Raw genomic sequence first — 21,146 nt, 5'->3', positions numbered from 1 at the left:
ATCAATCAAAATAAGACACATCTAAGCGGTCTTGGTTGTCATCTAATTCTTATAACCAAATTTTTAACTGCTGTAATCGAAAAATCATAGTTATAAAGTCGATTTTATAAATAGTGAAGAACAATGTCATAAACCGGAAGAACGTCAAATTGGACATTTGATCAGTTGCTAAAGTGAAATTCATTGACTAGCTATTTATTTCTGGAGTAACACATTGATATGGACCTTTATTACGTAAATAGACTAGTAAGTTGTTAACACGAGAGACTAATATTTCCGAAGAAAATTGGGCGTTTACCGACATCTTGCGAGGAATATTCGTGGCAAGGGGAGATCACCGAAAGTTCATAATATGGTTTGTGATTAATATTTGATATCATCTATTATGCCTAAAAAACACCCAGATGATCACTACTTTGATGAATACGATGCAAGAGCATATAGGCATCTTGTGCACGAAGAACATGTAGCGCATGGGCAAAGTCAGAAAAGAGATAAGAAAAGGAAATCGAAGAAACCTAAATCTCACAAGAAATCCAAAGACAAACAAGAAAGTAACCCTGAAGTTAAAAATGTGAATAAATCCATTGTTGCATATGATGACATTAGTTCAGATTCAGACATTCAAGCACCTGCTTCACCTATTGAACCTAGTCGGACTGTTGTGAGAGAATCTAAACAAGAAATATCTCCTGGAATCCCGAATAGATCATCATACCACAAAGGACGCAGTGACTCTCCAATTATAGTTGAAAATAATTCACCACCACACTCATATAACAATAGCAGCTCTCGAAAACTGAAAAAAAGACATCATTCTCCAGAACCTTATCCTAAAGGATATGGACCACCAAAAGCATATACAGAAGTTCTTAAACCTAAAGCCTATGCTGAACCCCCTAAAGCATACAGTCAGTCTTTTAGAGGATATAGTCCTGAAAGGAAAAGATACAGATCAAGATCACCAAGTCCATATGGGAGAAAGAAATCACGGTAAGGAAGGAATATATTGAAAAGTCTGGTGAACAATTTTAATGTTTAGCAGTTCAAGATATTTTAATAGTACATGTTTAACAAAAAACTTTGAAAAAGGTTATATGATATAATTGCCAATGAGACAACTTCCAACCAGAGTTCAAATGCATATATGACATCTAATGATCTATGTAAGCAAGTCACAGCCTTTACCATGTAGACTTCGAGAAAAAAAAACATTATACACTACAGTACAGCTGCTAAACAAGAAAATTTTGAAACAATATTCCAAAGAGAAAACAGAAAACGGCTAATCCTTACTACTTTTTTAAAACTATATTCAATTTATAAAATAACTAATATGACTGATATACATGTATGAACGGTTACCAATTAATAACTTGTATTTCTATAAAATTATACCACAAGTATCTATACCACAGAGAGATGGTTTGGTATATTTGCTTTGAGGGAATATGGCTCAAACTGTTTGTGAATTTATAGCAAAAAAGGGGAAAACAAGGGTTTTCTGGTAAATAGACAATTACATTGTAACAAGCAGTGTAAGGGAGGTGATCCAAACACAACATTGTACTTTTGTGTTGATGACCTCCCTTTCACTTTTTTAAAATTATGTATAAAGAAATGTATTGTCTTGATGATTAGCTGTCAATTTATTTTTATGTCCCATTTATGGGCATTATGTTTTCTGGTCTGTGTGTCCATTCGTCCCTGCTTCAGGTTAATGTTATTGGTCGAGGTAGTTTTAGATGAAGTTGAAGTCCAATCAACTTGAAACTTAGTTAACATTTTCCCTATGATATAATCTTTCTAATGTATTGCCAAATTAGATATTTTATCCCCTTTTACAGTCCACTGAACATGATAGTGCGAAGGGGCATCCGTGTACTTGGGTCACATTCTTGTTAGAATTTAATGCTGATTTAAGGAATATTAATTTTAGCCGTTATCATATATGTCATTTTATTTTAAGACGTTTATGATGTACATTGTATTTAAATAGGTAATTATGGTTGCAAACTCCATTGGAGATTTAAATTTAAATTGAGATAACGACCATATCCTCATGAGGGAAAGATTTTTAGGCAGTGTAATGCTAAAAAGCCATCAAAAAGCAAAGTGTATTGCTCAAAAGCAAACAATTGAATATAAATTGAAACCATATAACCAATTCTAAGTTCTTTGACTACAGTTATTCTGTGTCATTAACCTATTTGTGTTAAATATTTTATAACAAACCAGATATATACAGACCTGTATCAAGCACGAAAATTGTGTCCATTTTTGTCCTAATTGTTTAGGGTGAGACCTCTACAGTCATACCCAGCTGCTCTTGGCAAAGCAATTTAGAAATGTTTGCCCTATAAATATCTTTAAAGAGGGTGGTAAAAAGGGGTGTGTATCTGAACACAGAAATATGTGAAATGAAAATCTCTAAAATGTTGCACGGATATCATGGATATTATGATAATTGTTGAAAAAAGATCAAGCAGTCATTATTAGTGGACCTGAAGACCTTGTGGTCACCTTTATCGCCAACTAGTGGCATCCGTTTTGAAAAAAAAATTTCATTGTAATTTGATGGACTTTATTATATATGAAATATACCTTGTACCACTAATATACAATGGAATAGGAACTGTAGAATGGTAATTCAAATTGGTATTATACATCAAGTTCTATTATATTACACAGGTTTCAGAATGTATAATTATATTTATACACATACATGTATAAATTTATATGCATGAAATGCATGGCATTATTTCTCGCGATGGTACATTGTACATGTACCTGCTTTGAATATTCCGAATAAACCAGTAAGCATTAATAATCAATCAAATATTTGATTGCATGCAATGTATCTTTGGGTAATATTTTTTTGTGCTCATACATGTACAATGTACATGTAGTTGGCCAAAATAGGTATTGGTTACCATGCACCACATTTTGTAAGCAAAAGTCAGCACAAATAATTTATCAGAACCAACAGAAATTTTGTTTATTCAAACCTTACAAGGTAACAAGATCCAGGCTGACTTTGAATAAGTCCAAGTACACTTTTTAATCAAATGTGACTGTGAAACACCAGAAATAAGTACCAACACAAAACACGAAAAATAAACAAGGAGGAAGCACATATATTTACATCGAACTAAAAAGTTAGAAAGCAAGAAATAAAACACCAAATCATGTGACATAAAAAGGCCAAAAACCCTTTAGTATCCTCTTTAAAAATAGAATAGATCTATATAAAGAAACTAAATTACAGGCAAAAATGATGAGCAAGAGAAGATCTCTATTTGATACAATATGGTGAAAATTGTCCAACAACTCATGATTTGAGTTATTGCCTTTAATTTTAATGATGAGTTTTACCATTATTTTTGCATTATGCTGTTTAAGATGAAAATTATAATAGTTAGAAATTAAATAAGCAAAATTTATTAGCAAGAGAAGATCTACTATTAAGTAAAATTTTGTTGATATACTTTTAGTTGGCTATGTGTCACTATTTATAGATATGTCCCTCTACAAATGAAAAATTGCTGAAATTTTTTGTTCCCATTCTCTAACTTACATGAACTTAAGATATTCATGCAAACTTTTGCGAATCTCCACAGGGCTTAAAATTAAATTAAATGTTTTATGATAATAAATTTAAATATGAAAAATTATAATTTCTTTTGTTTGAAAATTCCAGACCCAGTAAGCCATATGGAAGAGGTTCTCGGAGTCCAAGTCCTGGAAGACGAAGACGGAGCAGATCTAGATCTCGTGAATACTATAATAGATATAGACGATCCTCATCAAGGTCTCCTTCTCGAAGTCATTCCCATAATAAAAATAAAATAAGTCATTCCACTGTAAAATATGCAACAAGTTTAGCTGCTGAACTAAGTAAACATAGACGTGCTAGAGAAGCAAAAGAAGCAGCAGCCTTGGCAGCAAAAGGGAAAGAATCAAAAGAACAGAAACGTACAATTCATGATGTTCATTCTGATAGAAAAGAACATGATAAAGTTGTGAGAAAAGAAAGAGATAGTTCTTCAGACTCTAAACATATAGATAAATCAAATTCTAGTCAAAAGGATAGAGTTATAGGACAGGTAGATAATAAAATTGTTGTTAAAGTTGAAAATGAGAACAGTAAGAAAAAAGAAGAAAGTCGGACATCTCGTAGTGTTGAACGTAAAGATGATCGGTCACAAGATAGAAACTCTGATAAAGGTGAATTAAGAGATCATCGAGATAGGGAGAGGCAAAAAGAAAAAGAACGAAGAGAAGAAAAGGATAGAAGAGATGAAAGGACTAAGAGTCAGCAAATACGTGAAAGAGAAGTTAAAGATTCCCGAAAATCATATGATCACCGCCAGCCTGAATTGCCTACACTTCCTCGTCTTCCACTACCTCAGGTATCACCAGAGGAAGAGTATGAAAGTGATAGCCCATACAGGTAATTGTTGAATATAAATATGCCTCTTCATTGTAGTGATATAAGTAAAGTTAGTACAAATGATGTCAGTTCCTTGTAACTATATATGGTTAATGCAGGTAAGGTGAACAATACTTGGTTTATAGAATCAGTCAATGATTTTATGTCAGTCTGACTGTCTTGTATATTTTCTATCCTGATTTCATTTTTATGGTTCATACATTTCAATATTTTATTTAAGCATATTGTTAGTATAGGTGGAATTTATATATTTGATAATTCTTGTAGTACATTTTGTAATACAAAATCTTAATTCTTACTAAGATATGATTACCCATTTAAAATCTTTGGTAGGTAGAACACAGTCATGACAGTGTGACAGTGTCTGTCTGATTGTGTCATTATGAATTACAGTTACATTGAAGTACAAAAATTGTATATATATATACAATGTAGTACAAGATCTACTAGAGGTTTAACAGAATAAAAATAAGACTCGAACTAATTTCATTCAAGTGTTTGAATAAAATATTTATATACATGTACTATTTACAGTGAGCCTGTCAAACCGGTTGAACCTCCAAAGAAAAGAATAACTGATCTTCCAATGCCACCGATAATGGATGATCCTGAACCTGATGATGATCCAGAGCCTGAGCCGGAACCTGAACCCAAAAAAGATGTCTCTTCACAACCAAAAATGAAAAGACCAAGGTAAGTTTACGCTCATCTAATCAAAAGAAAGACCATGCTAAAAGAAACATTAAGAAACATTAAAGGAAGACCAATTCTGAAAAAATATTAATATCAAATCATTAAACAAATTTAATTATCTAATATAAAAGCCTGGAAAATATATAGAATGCAAAGTTTACTTTCTTTTTACTGATCGTGACATATCAATTTGTATAAACATTCAACACAGAATCATAGTAATATATATAAAAATATGTATAAAGATCAGTAAAATTTTACACCAAAAACCCCAAAAGTTATCAGCAGCCAATCAACAATTAGAATATATTTTGTAGATCATATTATGGATTCTCAATAAATGTAAACAAACATGCACAGTGAACTAAGTTAAGCATACACAAATGTGTACGTGCATTGATTCAATAATTTTCCTGACTTGAACACCAGAAACTCGTTTTAAATGACTTTTTATCCGAGTGCAGCTTTCATTATGATGATCATCAAAAGGTCTGTGTTAGTGTTTTAAGAAAATGATAAAAAGTATCCAGAAAAGGAATCTTAGGATCTAGAACTATCTAGTCTGTACCAAAAGATTTCTCAATTTAACAATTGATAACAAAAGTTGTGTAAATTTCCACAATATAAATTTAAACGTTTTGTTTGTGTTGTCAGTGTTGTAAGCAAATAGAATGATTTTATATCAACATCACATGTTAATGAAACATTTTTGATTTTAGAATTTGTCAACAGAGAAGACTTGATGAAAAGGTCAAAGGTGATTGGGGACAACGTTGTGTTGATCTGTTCAAGATTATAACTATCATTGGTGAAGGTACTTATGGCCAAGTGTACAAGGCAAAAGATACATTTACAGGTATGATATAAAGTAGTATTTATATGGAATTTAGTGATCATGTTGAAGAGCTAAGAATGTCACAATACATGCAAACATTTATAATATTTGTAAAAAAAAAATGTAGGACTTTAATCCATGAAAAAAAATGCATGCATATATTCAGAACGATAACAAATGATAAGTCAAACCTTGGCTTTACACGATTTATTTACTATTCTTTAAAGCTGAATAAAACAATATTTTCTGAAAGAGCACACATGGAAACACTCTTCGACTCTCTTTGCTCAAAGTCTCAGAGTAAAAGTACTCGCAAGTCAATTTTAATCCTAAGATATTTTGTGAAAAGTGTTACTGTATTTTTATACTTTTTACACTATTTGTATATGAACAATTGGGTATTTGCAGATGAATTGGTAGCTTTGAAAAAGGTCAGGCTAGAGAATGAAAAGGAAGGATTCCCAATTACTGCAGTGAGAGAAATCAAAATTCTTAGGCAGCTTAATCATCCAAATATTGTTAACTTGAAGGAAATTGTAACAGATAAACAGCAAGCATTAGACTTCAAGAAAGACAAAGGTAATAAGGTCATTTAGAGATATCTGCAAATTTATTTTGAAAACAGTAAAATTACAAATTTGATGGGAAATTTTAGAAATTAAGTACTCTTAAGATACTGTTGATTCCTTATAGTTTCTGTGGATTTCATGGGTACAGGTGAACCAGGGAATTTAGAGATCAAGTAATTACAATTTTTTACATGGAAATATGCTGACTTTGGAAATACCACTAAATCAAATATCCACAATAATGAAAGTTTTTCTGAATCTATGGAAGTTGCAAGTTAAAAAAAAATAGATCGAAGGTAGCAATTTTGATCTGACTTTCTAAAATCCAATATTTCACCATTATTTAATGATAATCTCATTGAATTTTAAAGCAAGTAACACCAAAAAAATATCCATTTTGAGGTCTGAGTTCAAAATACAGCAGATGATGCAATTTAAGTCACTCACATGCACATCATGTTTTCCTGGAATAAGTGCATGGTCAAAAGTGAAAGAAGAGCATTATAGACAAATTAAGAATGTTGTTACAAATTATAAAATAAGTGTCTAAATCTTTTGGGAAATAATTTATTATAAGCAAATGGAATGTATTCAGTTATATCTATTTAAATTCTATTTATTAATTTCTGTATTTCAGGTGCCTTCTACTTAGTGTTTGAATATATGGATCATGATCTGATGGGAATATTGGAATCGGGAATGGTTCATCTAAAAGAAGAACATGTTGCTTCATTTACTAAACAGTTACTTGATGGTTTGAGTTATTGTCATAAAAAGAACTTTTTACATAGAGATATTAAGTGTTCAAATATATTGCTCAATAATAGGTATGTATTACTTTATATACAAATGTGTTTTGCACATATAGAAATGTCATATTTTGACTTTTTTTTGTACGTATTTTCTTTAAAGTAAAAGATGAATCGCATCACCATGATCACAACCGTATTTGTATTTAAAAAAAATCTTTAAACAATATATATTATGTGTTAGTTTCAATCCCATCCATATGAAAAATAATTAATTTCAGAGTAGTTATTATGTTCTAAAAACTATGTGATTCAGTTAAAATTCAAAAGTTTAGATATATAAAAAGGGGATATATTTAATATTGTTGAACTTATTCTTCATAATGCCTTAAAAATGTTTTTGTATGAGAAAGAAAAATGCTTACCTGTCAGATGTGTGAAAAATAAATTGCTTATTATAGTAAAAGTCAAGGATATTGTATTGATTACTATGTGATGTATCTTCACCAGATAATGAGAATTGATTATAGGTGTGTCCTATTATAGCTTTTGTTAAGTTGAAAATCATGTCAAATAGACTGATTACTAATATTGGTCTTGTGTGAGAAAAGATGACGGATGTCTTTTCAGTCAGTTTGAGTTAATCTCATTAAATTATGTTGCATCCAATATTTGAAACAATTCTGATAAAATCCTGTAAAATGTTTAATAGTTGCTACTTTGAGTTAATTTTTTGTCCCCATGTTCTTAAAAATGTGTTGGTTATTATTGAACTGCCAGCAAACATGAAGGTTAAGTTAAAGTAACACTGACTTTGTTTTCCTCATGCCTTGCCAGGTTTGGAAAAAAAGGCTTAGCTTGGTAACAACCTTTGAAATAATTCCCTCTCCATCCTGGAAACATTGGTATAACAATTCAAAATTTCAAAAGATGTACAGGAAAGCTGAAATGTGAACTATGGGTTTTGTATACACATTTCATCCAAAAATCTTTTTAACAAAAATATTTTGCATTTTTCAGGGGTCAGATAAAACTAGGTGATTGGGGATTAGCTCGTTTGTATCAAGCTGATGACAAAGAAAGACTGTATACAAATAAAGTCATAACCTTATGGTACAGACCACCAGAGTTATTGCTTGGTGAAGAAAGATATGGTCCAGCTATTGATATATGGAGTATAGGGTAACGTTTAAAAAATCAATTCATTTATATTATCTTTACACAAACAAGTGACTGTTGTAAACAAATTTCTGTTTTTAGTTTTTATGCCCCCTCCAATCAATTAAGATTTACCCTTGTCTGTTCATCCTGAAAATGGTTTCCACTGACTCTAGATAGTTTAGTTTTTTGCCTAAACCAAATGTTCTGAAACTTTTACACAATGCTTAATATCACAAAACACAGAAAACATATATCAAGTTTGAATTTAAGTGGTATCCCTTTTACTGTTCTAAAGTTATGCCCCTTTATTAATTGATAAATTGCTGAATTAATCAATTTTTTGTTTGCATTCTCAAACTTAAGTTTGCCTCAAATGTAATGAAAGTTATATTAACACAAAACTCAGATCAAGTATGACATATGGTTGTGTCACTGTTACCTTTCTTGAGCTATATCCCTTTATTATGTTATATGCAAACAGGGGCATCATCATCTGTTATTATGGACACATTCCCATATTATTCTTAAGGTGTTCCCTTGATTATAGAAGAGCACATTTTCAAGGTTTAAGAAAGAAATTGATTTCATTTATTAAAAACAATGCATAGTTTACAGGTCGTTCTTAAAAGATTGTATTGTATTGTGTTATTCTCCTTTTCAGATGTATATTAGGAGAATTATTCACAAGAAAGCCAATATTCCAGGCTAATCAAGAATTTCCACAGTTAGAATTAATTAGTAAAACTTGTGGATCACCTTGTCCTGGAGTGTGGGCTGATGTTATCAAATTACCTTTGTTCCACACCTTTAAACCAAAGAAGCAATATAGGAGAAAGCTCAGGGAAGAATTTTCATTGTAAGTGCATGGTTAATGTGCAGATATGTGTTTTACATATATACATTTCAGAGCCTAAAGAAATAAAGTAAAACAGATGCAAATAGTTCACTTGTATCCTTATATCTTGTAGTTTGTGAAAACAAATATTATGTTGATGAGCATTCCAAAAGCATAAGATAAACATTTTCAGGGTAGATTTTTATTTGTTTGCTCATCCATGAGTACATTAAGCTGTGCATCGTCAACACTAAACTTCTTTTTGTTTAGCAGAAATGATGATAACTGATAAGTACTGTTAATTCAGAAATAAATGCGAGGTTTTTATTTTTTGCGAAAAATGCAACAGAGTTGACTTGTAAACTCAATAATTAAAACTTGCATTATGAAATATTTTATATGAATTAAACAGGATTTTTCCTTGAAAAAGTAAAAATTAAATTCGCATTTTATTCTTAAATGACAAAAATCACAATAATAAATGCACGCAATAATTTCTAAATTGACAGTAAATGATATTTGGTTTGCAGTTGTATTAATAGTAGCATTTTTTCAAAGTTGAGTGTTTTATTAACCAATTCTCATCGGGTGTTCATGTGGTGGTAAACATTATATTGTACATGTATGCTGTTCCCGCTTTGTGTCCTAGATTTTTTGCTTTGACACTTTGAATGGGCAGCTAAATAGACAGTTTTTCTGACATATTCTTTTGTACCCCTGTTGTACAAATGCAGTACAGAAAACTAACATAGACTGTATCAATGTTTTGTAAAGTAATGATAGTATATATCTATAGAAGTTTTGTAAAGGTTGCAAATATAAATCACCATTCATGTGCTATGTGGTGTTATTATTGTCTGATATTGTCTTATCAACCATTTACCAGATCTTTACCAAACTTTTGTAGAAAAATATATATAATACTCCAGAAGGGACATAAGACACATATTGATATTAAGCTTGCAAGTTACCGGTACAGCTTCTTATAATAAACTGCATTTGAGGAAAAATTTTACATCAAGACAATAGCTATTGACTCTAGAATTCATCTTTTACAAAAAATGGTTGAATAATTCCTTCTCCATTGAAAGTCTGAAAGAAATTTTAAATACATTCAAAATGAGAATGGTGCTATATCCCCAATAATAACCATATTGTCCCTACAGTTATACACCAGTAGTTCTTTAGGATTAGTATTTTTATTGTCACTTTAAATTTTCCTTATTGAATGCAAGAATTTACATATTATGTATTATATATATGTTAAAATAAAAGTTATAATTTAGACAGTAAAAATAAACTAAATGATGCAAGTTAATGCTGTTCCCGCTTTGTGTCCTGGCTTTTGTGCTTTGTCACTTTGAATGGGCAGCTAAATAAACAATTTTTCTGACATGTACTTTTGTACATCTGTTGTACTAATGTAGTACAGAAAATCTGACATTTACTTTTAGCAATGCTTTTTATACGACCGCAAAATTTGAAAAAAATTTCGTCGTATATTGCTATCACGTTGGCGTCGTCGTCGTCCGAATACTTTTAGTTTTTGCACTCTAACTTTAGTAAAAGTGAATAGAAATCTATGAAATTTTAACACAAGGTTTATGACCACAAAAGGAAGGTTGGTATTGATTTTGGGAGTTTTGGTCTCAACATTTTAGGAATTAGGGGCAAAAAAGGGCCCAAATAAGCATTTTCTTGGTTGTCGCACTATAACTTTAGTTTAAGTTAATAGAAATCTATGAAATTTGGACACAAGGTTTATGACCACAAAAGAAAGGTTTGGATTGATTTTGGGCATTTTGGTTTCAACAGTTTAGGAATTAGGGGCCAAAAAAGGGCCCAAATAAGCATTATTCTTGGTTTTCGTACAATAACTTTAGTTTAAGTAAATAGAAATCAATGAAATTTAAACACAATGTTTATGACCACAAAAGGAAGGTTGGTATTGATTTTGGGAGTTTAGGTCCCAACAGTTTAGGAATTAGGGGCCAAAAAGGGACCCACATAAGCATTTTTCTTGGTTTTCGAACCATAAGGTTAGTATAAGTAAATAGAAATCTATGAAATTTAAACACAAGGTTTATGACCATAAAAGGAAGGTTGGTATTGATTTTGGGAGTTTTGGTACTAACAGTCTAGGAATAAGGGGCCCAAAGGGTCCAAAATTAAACTTTGATTGATTTTCATCAAAAATTGAATAATTGGGGTTCTTTGATATGCCGAATCTAATGGTTGGGTTCTTTGATATGTTGAATCTAAAAATGTACTTAGATTCTTGATTATTGGCCCAGTTTTCAAGTTGGTCCAAATCGGGGTCCAAAATTTAACTTTGTTTGATTTCCTCAAAAATTGAATAAATGGGGTTCTTTGATATGTCAAATTTAACTGTGTATGTAGATTTTTCATTTTTGGTCCTGTTTTCAAATTGGTCTACATTAAAGTCCAAAGGGTCTGTAATTAAACTTAGTTTGATTTTAACAAAAATTGAAATCTTGGGGTTCTTTGATATGCTGAATCCAAACATGTACTTAGATTTTTTATTATGGGCCCAGTTTTCAAGTTGGTCCAAATCAGGATCTAAAATTATTATATAAGGTATTGTGCAATAGCAAGTCTTTTCAATTGCACAGTATTGCGCAATGGCAAGAAATATCTAATTGCACAATATTGTGAAATAGCAATCTTTTTTAAAAATCAGAGTTATTTTTCTTTGTCCAGAATAGTAAGCAAGAAATATCTAATTGCACAATATTGTGTAATTGCAAGATTTTTTTTAATTGGAGTTATCTTTCTTTGTCCAGAATCAACTTAAATCTTTGTTATATACAATATACAATGTATATTCACTTTTTACTACCAACTGATTAATTAAAATAATCTTTACCATCCAGTGATAACAAGCAGTTTTTTTTACATCTTAATATTTTATGATGTATTTAAATGAGTAGTTATTGTTGCAAACTCCATTAGAAATTTTAATTGAGATTAGTTTTGGAATAAGGGAAAGGGGGATGTGATTAAAAAAATTGGGTTCATTCTCATTTGAAATTTCATAAATAAAAAGAAAATTTCTTCAATCATTTTTTTGAGAGGATTAATATTCAACAGCATAGTGAATTGCTCTAAGAGAAAACAAAAATATTAAGTTCATTAGAACACATTCATTCTGTGTCAGAAACCTATGCTGTGTCAACTATATAATCACAATCCAAATTTAGAGCTGTATCCAGCTTGAATGTTGTGTCCATACTTGCCCCAACCGTTAAGGGTTCAACCTCTGCGGTCGTATAAAGCTACGCCCTGCGGAGCATCTGGTTCATTTTCGATGTACATATAATATATAACCTGTGTTCTGTCCAGGCGATTCAGTCCTGTGTTATTGAATAGACAGTAGCAGTATCCAATCAAATATCAGAACAATTGTGTTCAATTTCAAATTTCCAATGTTGATCTGTACAATTTCAATTAGGTGATCGACTAGTTGATTTATTTGAGATAATTTATTCATGCAATGGAGTCAAATAGTGGACGGGGCCAGTACAATGAAAGACCAAATGGCATCTTTGGCAGAAATAAATGGCAAAAAGACTTAATTCTCTCTTTAGTTTTTCACTTTCAAGAATAGAAATATGCAGAAACATTGTGAATTAATAATTCTCATTATATAAACAGGCTGTGCTAAAGCTCCAGCTGTTTTTTTTTAGGGTTGCTAATATAAAGATTATTGAATGCATGAACTTAGATCATTTTATACTAAAAAAAAAGTTCAAATAGTTTAGACCTTAACCACCTTAATTAAACTAATAGTGTACTAACACAATGAAACATTTGTGCTGTACCCGCTTTGTGTCCTGACTTTAGTGTTTTGACACTTTCTAAGTGCAGCTAAATCAAACAGTTTTTTTTGGATGTTTATTTGTACATCTGTTGTACTTGTGTAGTTCAGAAAAACTTACATAAACTGTATCAATGAATTTTCACGGTAATGATATAAACATGTTTCCGCCATAATACCACTTGTTTATATTATTTATCCACTATAAAGAAAATTGGGATTAATAGTGTATAATTTAAAAAAAATGTTGTCCTACAATTTAAAAGAAGAGAAATGATATAACGTCTTATTTATCTACTTTTAGTCTTTTAAAATTGGCATTAGATCTAAAAGATCAGATGTTGAAAGTTTATTGAATAATACCTTCATTGATATTCAGAAAACATTTCTAATTAATGCCAAACTAAGCATGGTGTTGTAGCCTTTAAAATAACCCTAATATGACCAGGCCAATGCACCAGCAGTTGTTTTAGGATTGATAATTTCAAATTAGTCTGTTTTCATGTTTGTATTGACAGTAAAAGTTTTCTTTATTGAATGCATAAATTTACATATTGTTTTTAACAGATTTTGAATAGTTACTTTAACAACCTTAATAAAACTAATAGTGTACAACCACAATAAAACATTTGTGCTGTACCCGCTTTGTGTCCTGACTTTAGTGTTTTGACACTTTCTAAGTGCAGCTAAATCAAACATTTTTTTTGGATGTTTATTTGTACATCTGTTGTACTTGTGTAGTACAGGAAAACTTACATTAACTGTATCAATGAATTTTCACCGTAATGATATAAACATATATTTCTGCTATAATACCACTTGCTTATATTATTTATCAAATATAAAGAAAATTGGGATCAATAGTGTATAATTTAAAAACTATTGTCCTATAATTTGAAAAAAGAGAAATACTTAAACATCTTATTTATTAACTTTTAGTATTTTAAAATTGGCACTAGAGCTGAAAAATCAGATATTGAATTTAGATCCAACAAATAGAAATGGGAATTTATTATTTTTCAAAATTTATAGAATAATTCCTTTTTCATTGAAATGCTGAAAACATTTCTAATTAAGTCCAAAATATGCATGGTGTATTTTAAAAATTACCACAATGAGACCAGGCTAATGCACCAGCAGTTTTTAAGGATTGATTATTTAAAACGAGTGTTGTCATGTTTGTATTGACATTAAACATTTTCTTTATTAAAAAAAAAAGGCACAAATTTACATATGGTATTAAAAAAGTTCAAAAGCTTGAATTTTAACAACCTAAATAAAAGTAGTAATGTAAAACCACAATAACTCTAGTAAGATACATTTGTGCTGTACCCGCTTTGTGTCCTGACTTAAGTGTTTTGACACTTTCTAAGTGCAGCTAAATCAAACAGTTTTTTTGGATGTTTATTTGTACATCTGTTGTACTTATGTAGTACAGAAAAACTTACATTAACTTAATCAATATATTTTACCATAATGATAACATGTATGTTTAATCCAGTCAGAAAATTATGATTGTTTTTGACAATATGCTTGCTTTATATCTATCTTATTTACTTTCAGTCTTCCAAAATTGGCCTTAGATCTGATGGATCAGATGTTAGATTTAGATCCAGCCAAACGAATAAGTGCTGACCATGCTTTAGTGTGTCCATGGCTCAGAGATATAGATCCAAACAGGATTCCACCACCAGAGTAAGTCTTTTAATTAATGATGTTATGGTTATTGATAAAGATACAGTAGCAAACTCAACCTACTGGCAGTTTTTGTGAAATATGAATTTTCTTTTTTGTTAACAGATTTGAATTTTTATTTTATTTCAAATGATTGTTATTATCAAAAGGCCAGATGAGTTAACAATTTGGAACTGGTGTGCATTTTGAAATAGTATTTATTCATGCCATCAATTATGACAATGCACAAAGATGAAGAATATACAATTATATCATGACATCTTTACATCATTTATACGGGTTTTAACTAATAACAGTATTCAAAAGACTTACATAAGGGACAGAATGCAAACAAAAATAAATACAAAGACATAAAAACTAAACGGTTCCGGACTATGGACTAACAATTTAAGTGTGGCAGGGTTAAATATTTTTTTCCGAATGACTTAACCCTTAGTCTGAATATATACACCATCCAGCATTTCCAGTTTTTATTGAGCTGCACATTTAAGTCTTTTAATCTTAGGCTATATCTATCTGATATAGATATGACATTTTACAGAAACAATACAATTTCACTCATAAATCAGACTTTATATTATCATGTATTTGTATTGTAGTCTACCAAAGGATCAAGATTGTCATGAAATGTGGTGTAAAGTTCGTAAAAAGAATTTGAAGATGATGAAAGAACATGGAGGAGGTGACCATGTTAGTGAAAAACCTTCAAGTCAACCAGCACAGCCAGAGAAGTCTAGCTACCAAAAATCACAAACATTGCCTAAACCACAGCAGGAAAAACAGAAATCTAACAGCCATTCTTCAGGTTCTCATAGCAATGCTCATTCTGCAGCTTCTCATAGCAACACTCATTCTTCAGGTTCTCATAGCAACAATCATTCCTCATCATCTCAAAGTAAGCCTGCTTCTAAGCCTAGTGTTGATTCTAGGTTGGCTGCTATGTATGGTGAACAAGAAAAAGGTGGCATCCCTGGTCTGGATACAGCTAAACCTGTTGTTGAGAGCACTGAACCTAAGCATGTGTCAAGCTCCTCACAACCGATACAGAGATCAGACAGTACTATGAGTAGTGAGAATACACCAGGTTCAGCAACAATTAACCCACAGAATCAACTGGCTCAGTTAGTTACTCTATTGCAGCAGGGACATTCTGTTCAACAAGTAGCAAAGAACCTTAATATGACATTAGATGAAAAAACTCTTACCTTAATGGAAAATCTGAGTAAGCAGCTTGAACTTGCAGCAAGTTTGTCAAAGCAGGAAAAACTTTCTCCAGGAGCCCAGATGTCTTTACAAACTGTTAATCCAGGACTGAAATCAACTGGAAGCACTGATAATTCAGCTTCATATAACATGGACTTAGTAAGTGAGGATGGAAGTCAGAGCAATACTTCATATCCAGATAACTTTGTTACCCCTGGTGAAGATCCAGGGTCATCAGTTGGACAAGAGAACTATGCACAAGATAGCTATGATTCTGGATCTTATGGAAAAACTGAAGCAGCTAATAACTCTTCAAGCAATGCCGGTGTAGCAGCAGCTCTAGCTCAGATGCTGGCAAAACAAGGCCACAAGGTGGCTGTTGGTGGACGAGAGATTTCACATGAAGAAAATGCATCTTATGGGAGTGAAGGCTATTATTCTAGGAAGCAGAGTTATCCAGCTCAGCAATATAGCCATACTTCACAGTATATGGGGACGTCAAGCACAACAATTGCACCACAAACATTTAATCAAAGCCAGACTTCAAGTATGGCATCTGCATCATCGACGAACACCTCATCATCCTCACTTCCGAGGCAGTACAGCTATGATTCTTCAAATTATCCTGAAAAATATTCAAGTCCACAGCAGTTCTCTAGGTCAAATATGGGACAGAGTTCAAATGGCAACTTACAGGGTCAATTTGGAAGACAGTCTGCTGGACAGAATCAGTCAGGTCCAAGACCTCTAATGGCTACTCCACTTCAACCTCCAAAGTCGATTCTTAAAAACAAGCCATCATCAAATGTTGGAGGTGGAATTTCAGTGGCTAATACTGCACCATCAAGTTCTATGAGTTCAGGAAACCAATCAGGATTTTCAGGGGCATCTGGAGGGGGTGGATATAATGGTGCTGGTAGAGGCTCTTGGATGTGACTTGGAGATTAATTAGGAAAAAGTAATTTTATTATATTTATAAAATGTAATATTTTAAATGCTTTTACTTGAGTATAGTTATACTGCATTTTTTTTTTAAGTACAACTGTTATTAATATTGTTGAATTTGTTTCCATCCAAATTCTTGCTTTAAGTTTGAAGTGTAAACACATGCACAGTAAATTATGCATGATAAGGATAACAAAGTAGACTTGTGCATGTTGTGTTAAAGGTTGTTTGCCTTCCTTTGTAGATTAACCTATTTTTGACAATACTTCAGCACTAAGGGATTGTTCAGGGAGTTCAAAACTTCACTATTTGCCACTAAAAAAATATGCCTATTTCCTACCCTTTTCAGATTGTGGAACTTCAATATTTTGTTTGTAAAAAAGATAATGATGTTGACTAAGATTGGAAGATGCATTTGAGAATGTAATATTTTTAAAAAAAAAATAGGTAATTTTGGCACAATGTTCTAAACAAAATTTAAAGAAGGAAATTGGCACTTTAATTAATAATAATTAATATAAAATAATTATTAAAACATAAGTTGGGGCACTGGCTGCATGAACAAATACAAGATATTAAACTCATTTTAAATGCATAGTATTGTTTCTAAAATGTGATATGACAGTTAAAGTTAAGGCTTTCCTGGTCCTTTTTACAAGCACTTATTGTTGTAAATAGAAAGTGGATACATTTGTTTCATTGGTTCTTGGATGTGCCAAGAAAAGAGAACTTAATTGTTGAAATTAAAATTGGTTGATAATCATGATATTTAGACAGAGCAAATTCCTATTTTATGAAGTTATACATTATTGTTGTATTATGCTGGCTGGTCATTCTTCAATCAATGGACAAACCATTAACATTTCCCATTTTCTAGAGAAAAAATCATTGCATCAAAGCTTGCTTTTAAGTTCATTTTAGCGTTCATATTCTGAAAAATGGAATATTGAATGCATTCTTTTTTCTGTATATAGTTATGTTTGTTTGTATTTAGAAATATCATTGGGATAATTGTATTTGTATTATGTTTAATTTCTGAGTAAAGTTCCTTTCCAGCTTTTTATTGAAGAATTGATTAGACTTTACCAAGCAAGTGAATTGTATATGAGTGTTGATGTTGATAGATTCAAGAAATGGTGGAACATTATAATTGACACATGGTTCATATATTGATTAAAGCTGATGAACACATCAACATTAAACTGTCATCTGAGGACTTAATAACTGTTTTCATATAAGAATTTCACAGATGAATGACTGATTGAGTGAATGATAACATTGTCCAAAGAAATCTGATGACTGAAGACAAGATACATTAAAGACGTTCATGATATAAATGTGCAGATATTTACTGGTATCTAGGAATTATGCTGGAGTAGAATGGTATTTCCTCTATAGACAAATCCACTCCAGTATTTTTGAACAATGGTTACCTGACATGGAGTTTGTATTGCTGGAAATGAAAGACTGATTATTTTATATCAAATAGTGATTTACAGTGCTTTATTTTATATTCTTGAAAAGAAATTCCTGAGTAGAATGTAGAGATGTAGCAGCTCTATTGTATCTGTTAAAGAGTGAAAAGTTAAGAAAATTGGTTGATAGAAAAAGCTTAAAAGTTTTCATTTCGAAAGGGCAAATCTACATCTATAATTTCTTATATTATCTTGATTATAATTACAAAAATATTGCTAAGGCCACAATCCTTGAATTTATGATAACATGAAAATTTTTATTTGTTTGATTGAAAAGTTCTTGTTAAATAGTTTTAATAACTGTTCATTCACTGATAAATGTTCATCAGTGTTTTCACGAAAATGTGTGCTATTTAGTTTACACCATGTAACTGGTAAATATGCCCTTTGAGCATAATAAGCAGATAAGTAAAGCTTTTCATTGAACTTGTTAAATCATTCCTATATATAATTTAAAGTACAGACAGTTGTTTCCTCTTGTTTTATTTAGTTACACTGAATATCTTTTGAGTTGTTAAATGCATTTTATTTGCAATTTTTTAGTTGATATATTTTTCCACCTTAAAAAAATAATTAAAAAAATAAAAAGATGCCATAGAGCTTGCTACTTGGAGAGAGGGAGTGAATTGAGAGTTAGACATATAATGTCAGCTTTGTAATTAAGGATCTTGTTGAATAAATAATGATGGATCAAATCCATGTTGTTGTGTCTTCTCTTTGGGAAACTATCTCTGAAGCCCAGATTTGTGAAATACTGTATGTACCCTAAATTTGTAAACCCCCACATCCTGTCATATTGTAAAGTTTCCCAACTTATTTAGGTATATTATAGTTTAATCAAAATTGTATATGTGCATATAATGTATGTTTGAAATAAGTATAAGTTGTAAATCATGTAAATATAGAACTATTTGTAAAAGGTGATTTCTAACTATTTATTATGTGAATGTAAAATTTGGGTTATAGATTTATATCTCATGGAGAAATTGGACATCTTAGATGAATGTTGCTGTTGCTTTTTTAACAACATTTCTAGAGTTGTTTTTGTTTAAAAAAATATTTATTTGGGTGAAATTAAATTAAAAAAAATCTTGTTTAAAGATAAGCCTGAAATAAATAAAAAAAATAAAGATAAAGGGGATGTTTAAGCCTGAAAATCTTGTTACATATTTAATTTCGAAACCAAATCTTTAAAAAAAAAGCTTGAAATCACTTTCCATCTTAAGACAATAATGTTGACAGTTGGTGTTTAATGGTTAAGAAACATATTAGCTAATCCAGAAACAAAATGTATAGATATGAGAATTCTTTTTCTCTCGAAAGTCCTTTACCCATGCAAATTTTGATAAAAAGTTTTCAGAAACTCTGGCAGTAAAACAAGTATCATTCAATCAAATAGAATATCTCCTGACCATGCAATACATTATTTTTCTGGAACAACTTGTAATACAATGTAATCTGCAACATGTTTTGCTTCATAAAATGCATTTCTATTATGTTTTATGAATTATATTTAACTTGATGACTCAATGTTCATTATCAGATCGAAAAGTTACATTTATATATTTTTCAACCCTTTAATTGTCTGATTAGTGCTTTTACTAATCAGATTAAAAGATTTTGAAGTTACAGTTACAAAAAAAAAGCCCTTTCATCATGTTAAAAGGAGATTTTGATACTTCCCCAACTTCAATGCATTTGATAATTGTAACACATAGTTTTACCAATGACTTAGATTAGAATGACATGTTGTATGATTACTTGTAATTTGAGATGATTAGTAAGATATGTAATTTGTATATTAATATACCAATCCAAGTGTATGCATTTTACAATCTCTAGATAACTTTTGATATATGTTAATTGTAATAGAAAACACGTAATATACTGGTATATAATAAGCAGAAAAAAAAAGTGATTTGGAGATTGAAATCATGAGTTTTACATGTATTATTTTTTTTGATATTTCATGTCTCATTCAGGATAGTAGAATGCATTAACTTACAAAGAAAAATTGGAGGAAATAATCATAGCTGGAGGTCTCATCATTAAGGTTAACTTAATAAAAATTTATTAAATCACTGATGATACATATACAGATAAAAGAATATATAGCCATTTCCTGTATATGGTACAATTCTTTGGAATATACACTTTTCATCAGATGCCTTATGTTTGGATAGTGAAACACACTGCATGTTAAAACACTCTTACATATCAATAATTTGAGTGATCTGTAGGTCACTTATGGGTATTAGTTGGGAGTACAGTCTGGTAAGATTATTGATTGTTCTAATTTCAGATATCCAGCTATTTTTATCTGTGAAGTTCAACCCAGTAATAAATAATGGTAGGCTAGAAGGCTGTAAGCAATGAAACATAAGAGAATTGGATTATTTCTAATTTGAAATATCAGAAGATTACAAAACAGTTTTAAGACCATTTGAAATTTTTATTTTTATCTAAAAGTAAAGTTATAAATTACCAAGTTGTTTAGATTGTCTAAACGCAACAGAGTTTCTAAATTGATTCATTAGAATTTGCCTTCTAGTACCTTACCTTAGTGTATTTATATTAGGAAAAGCTCTAATCGATATTTTTTTATGATAAGACAAACTGTCTATAACAAGATTTTGGGATAAAGTACTCTCATGTTTAGATTAATGATAAATTATAAGTGAGTAATCAATTTAAT

The 21,146-nt window shown here is 30.8% G+C and overlaps 1 protein-coding gene across 1 annotated transcript; it reads left to right on the top strand.

Annotated features, from left to right (window-relative positions):
- The first annotated feature begins 311 nt into the window (after positions 1-311).
- Positions 312-18,965, top strand: LOC134706653 (cyclin-dependent kinase 12-like). Its single transcript, XM_063565776.1, has 10 exons — positions 312-993; positions 3,701-4,453; positions 4,988-5,146; positions 5,866-6,002; positions 6,390-6,560; positions 7,188-7,377; positions 8,320-8,481; positions 9,122-9,316; positions 14,697-14,828; positions 15,428-18,965. Exons 1-10 carry the CDS (start codon positions 386-388, stop codon positions 16,965-16,967), a joined length of 4,047 nt encoding a protein of 1,348 aa, XP_063421846.1. The 5' UTR covers positions 312-385; the 3' UTR covers positions 16,968-18,965.
- The last annotated feature ends 2,181 nt before the right edge of the window (positions 18,966-21,146 follow it).

The sequence above is a fragment of the Mytilus trossulus genome, chromosome 2, assembly GCF_036588685.1.
Source record: "Mytilus trossulus isolate FHL-02 chromosome 2, PNRI_Mtr1.1.1.hap1, whole genome shotgun sequence".
NCBI lineage: Eukaryota > Metazoa > Mollusca > Bivalvia > Mytilida > Mytilidae > Mytilus > Mytilus trossulus.
This window is presented reverse-complemented; position numbering and strand designations above follow the sequence as displayed.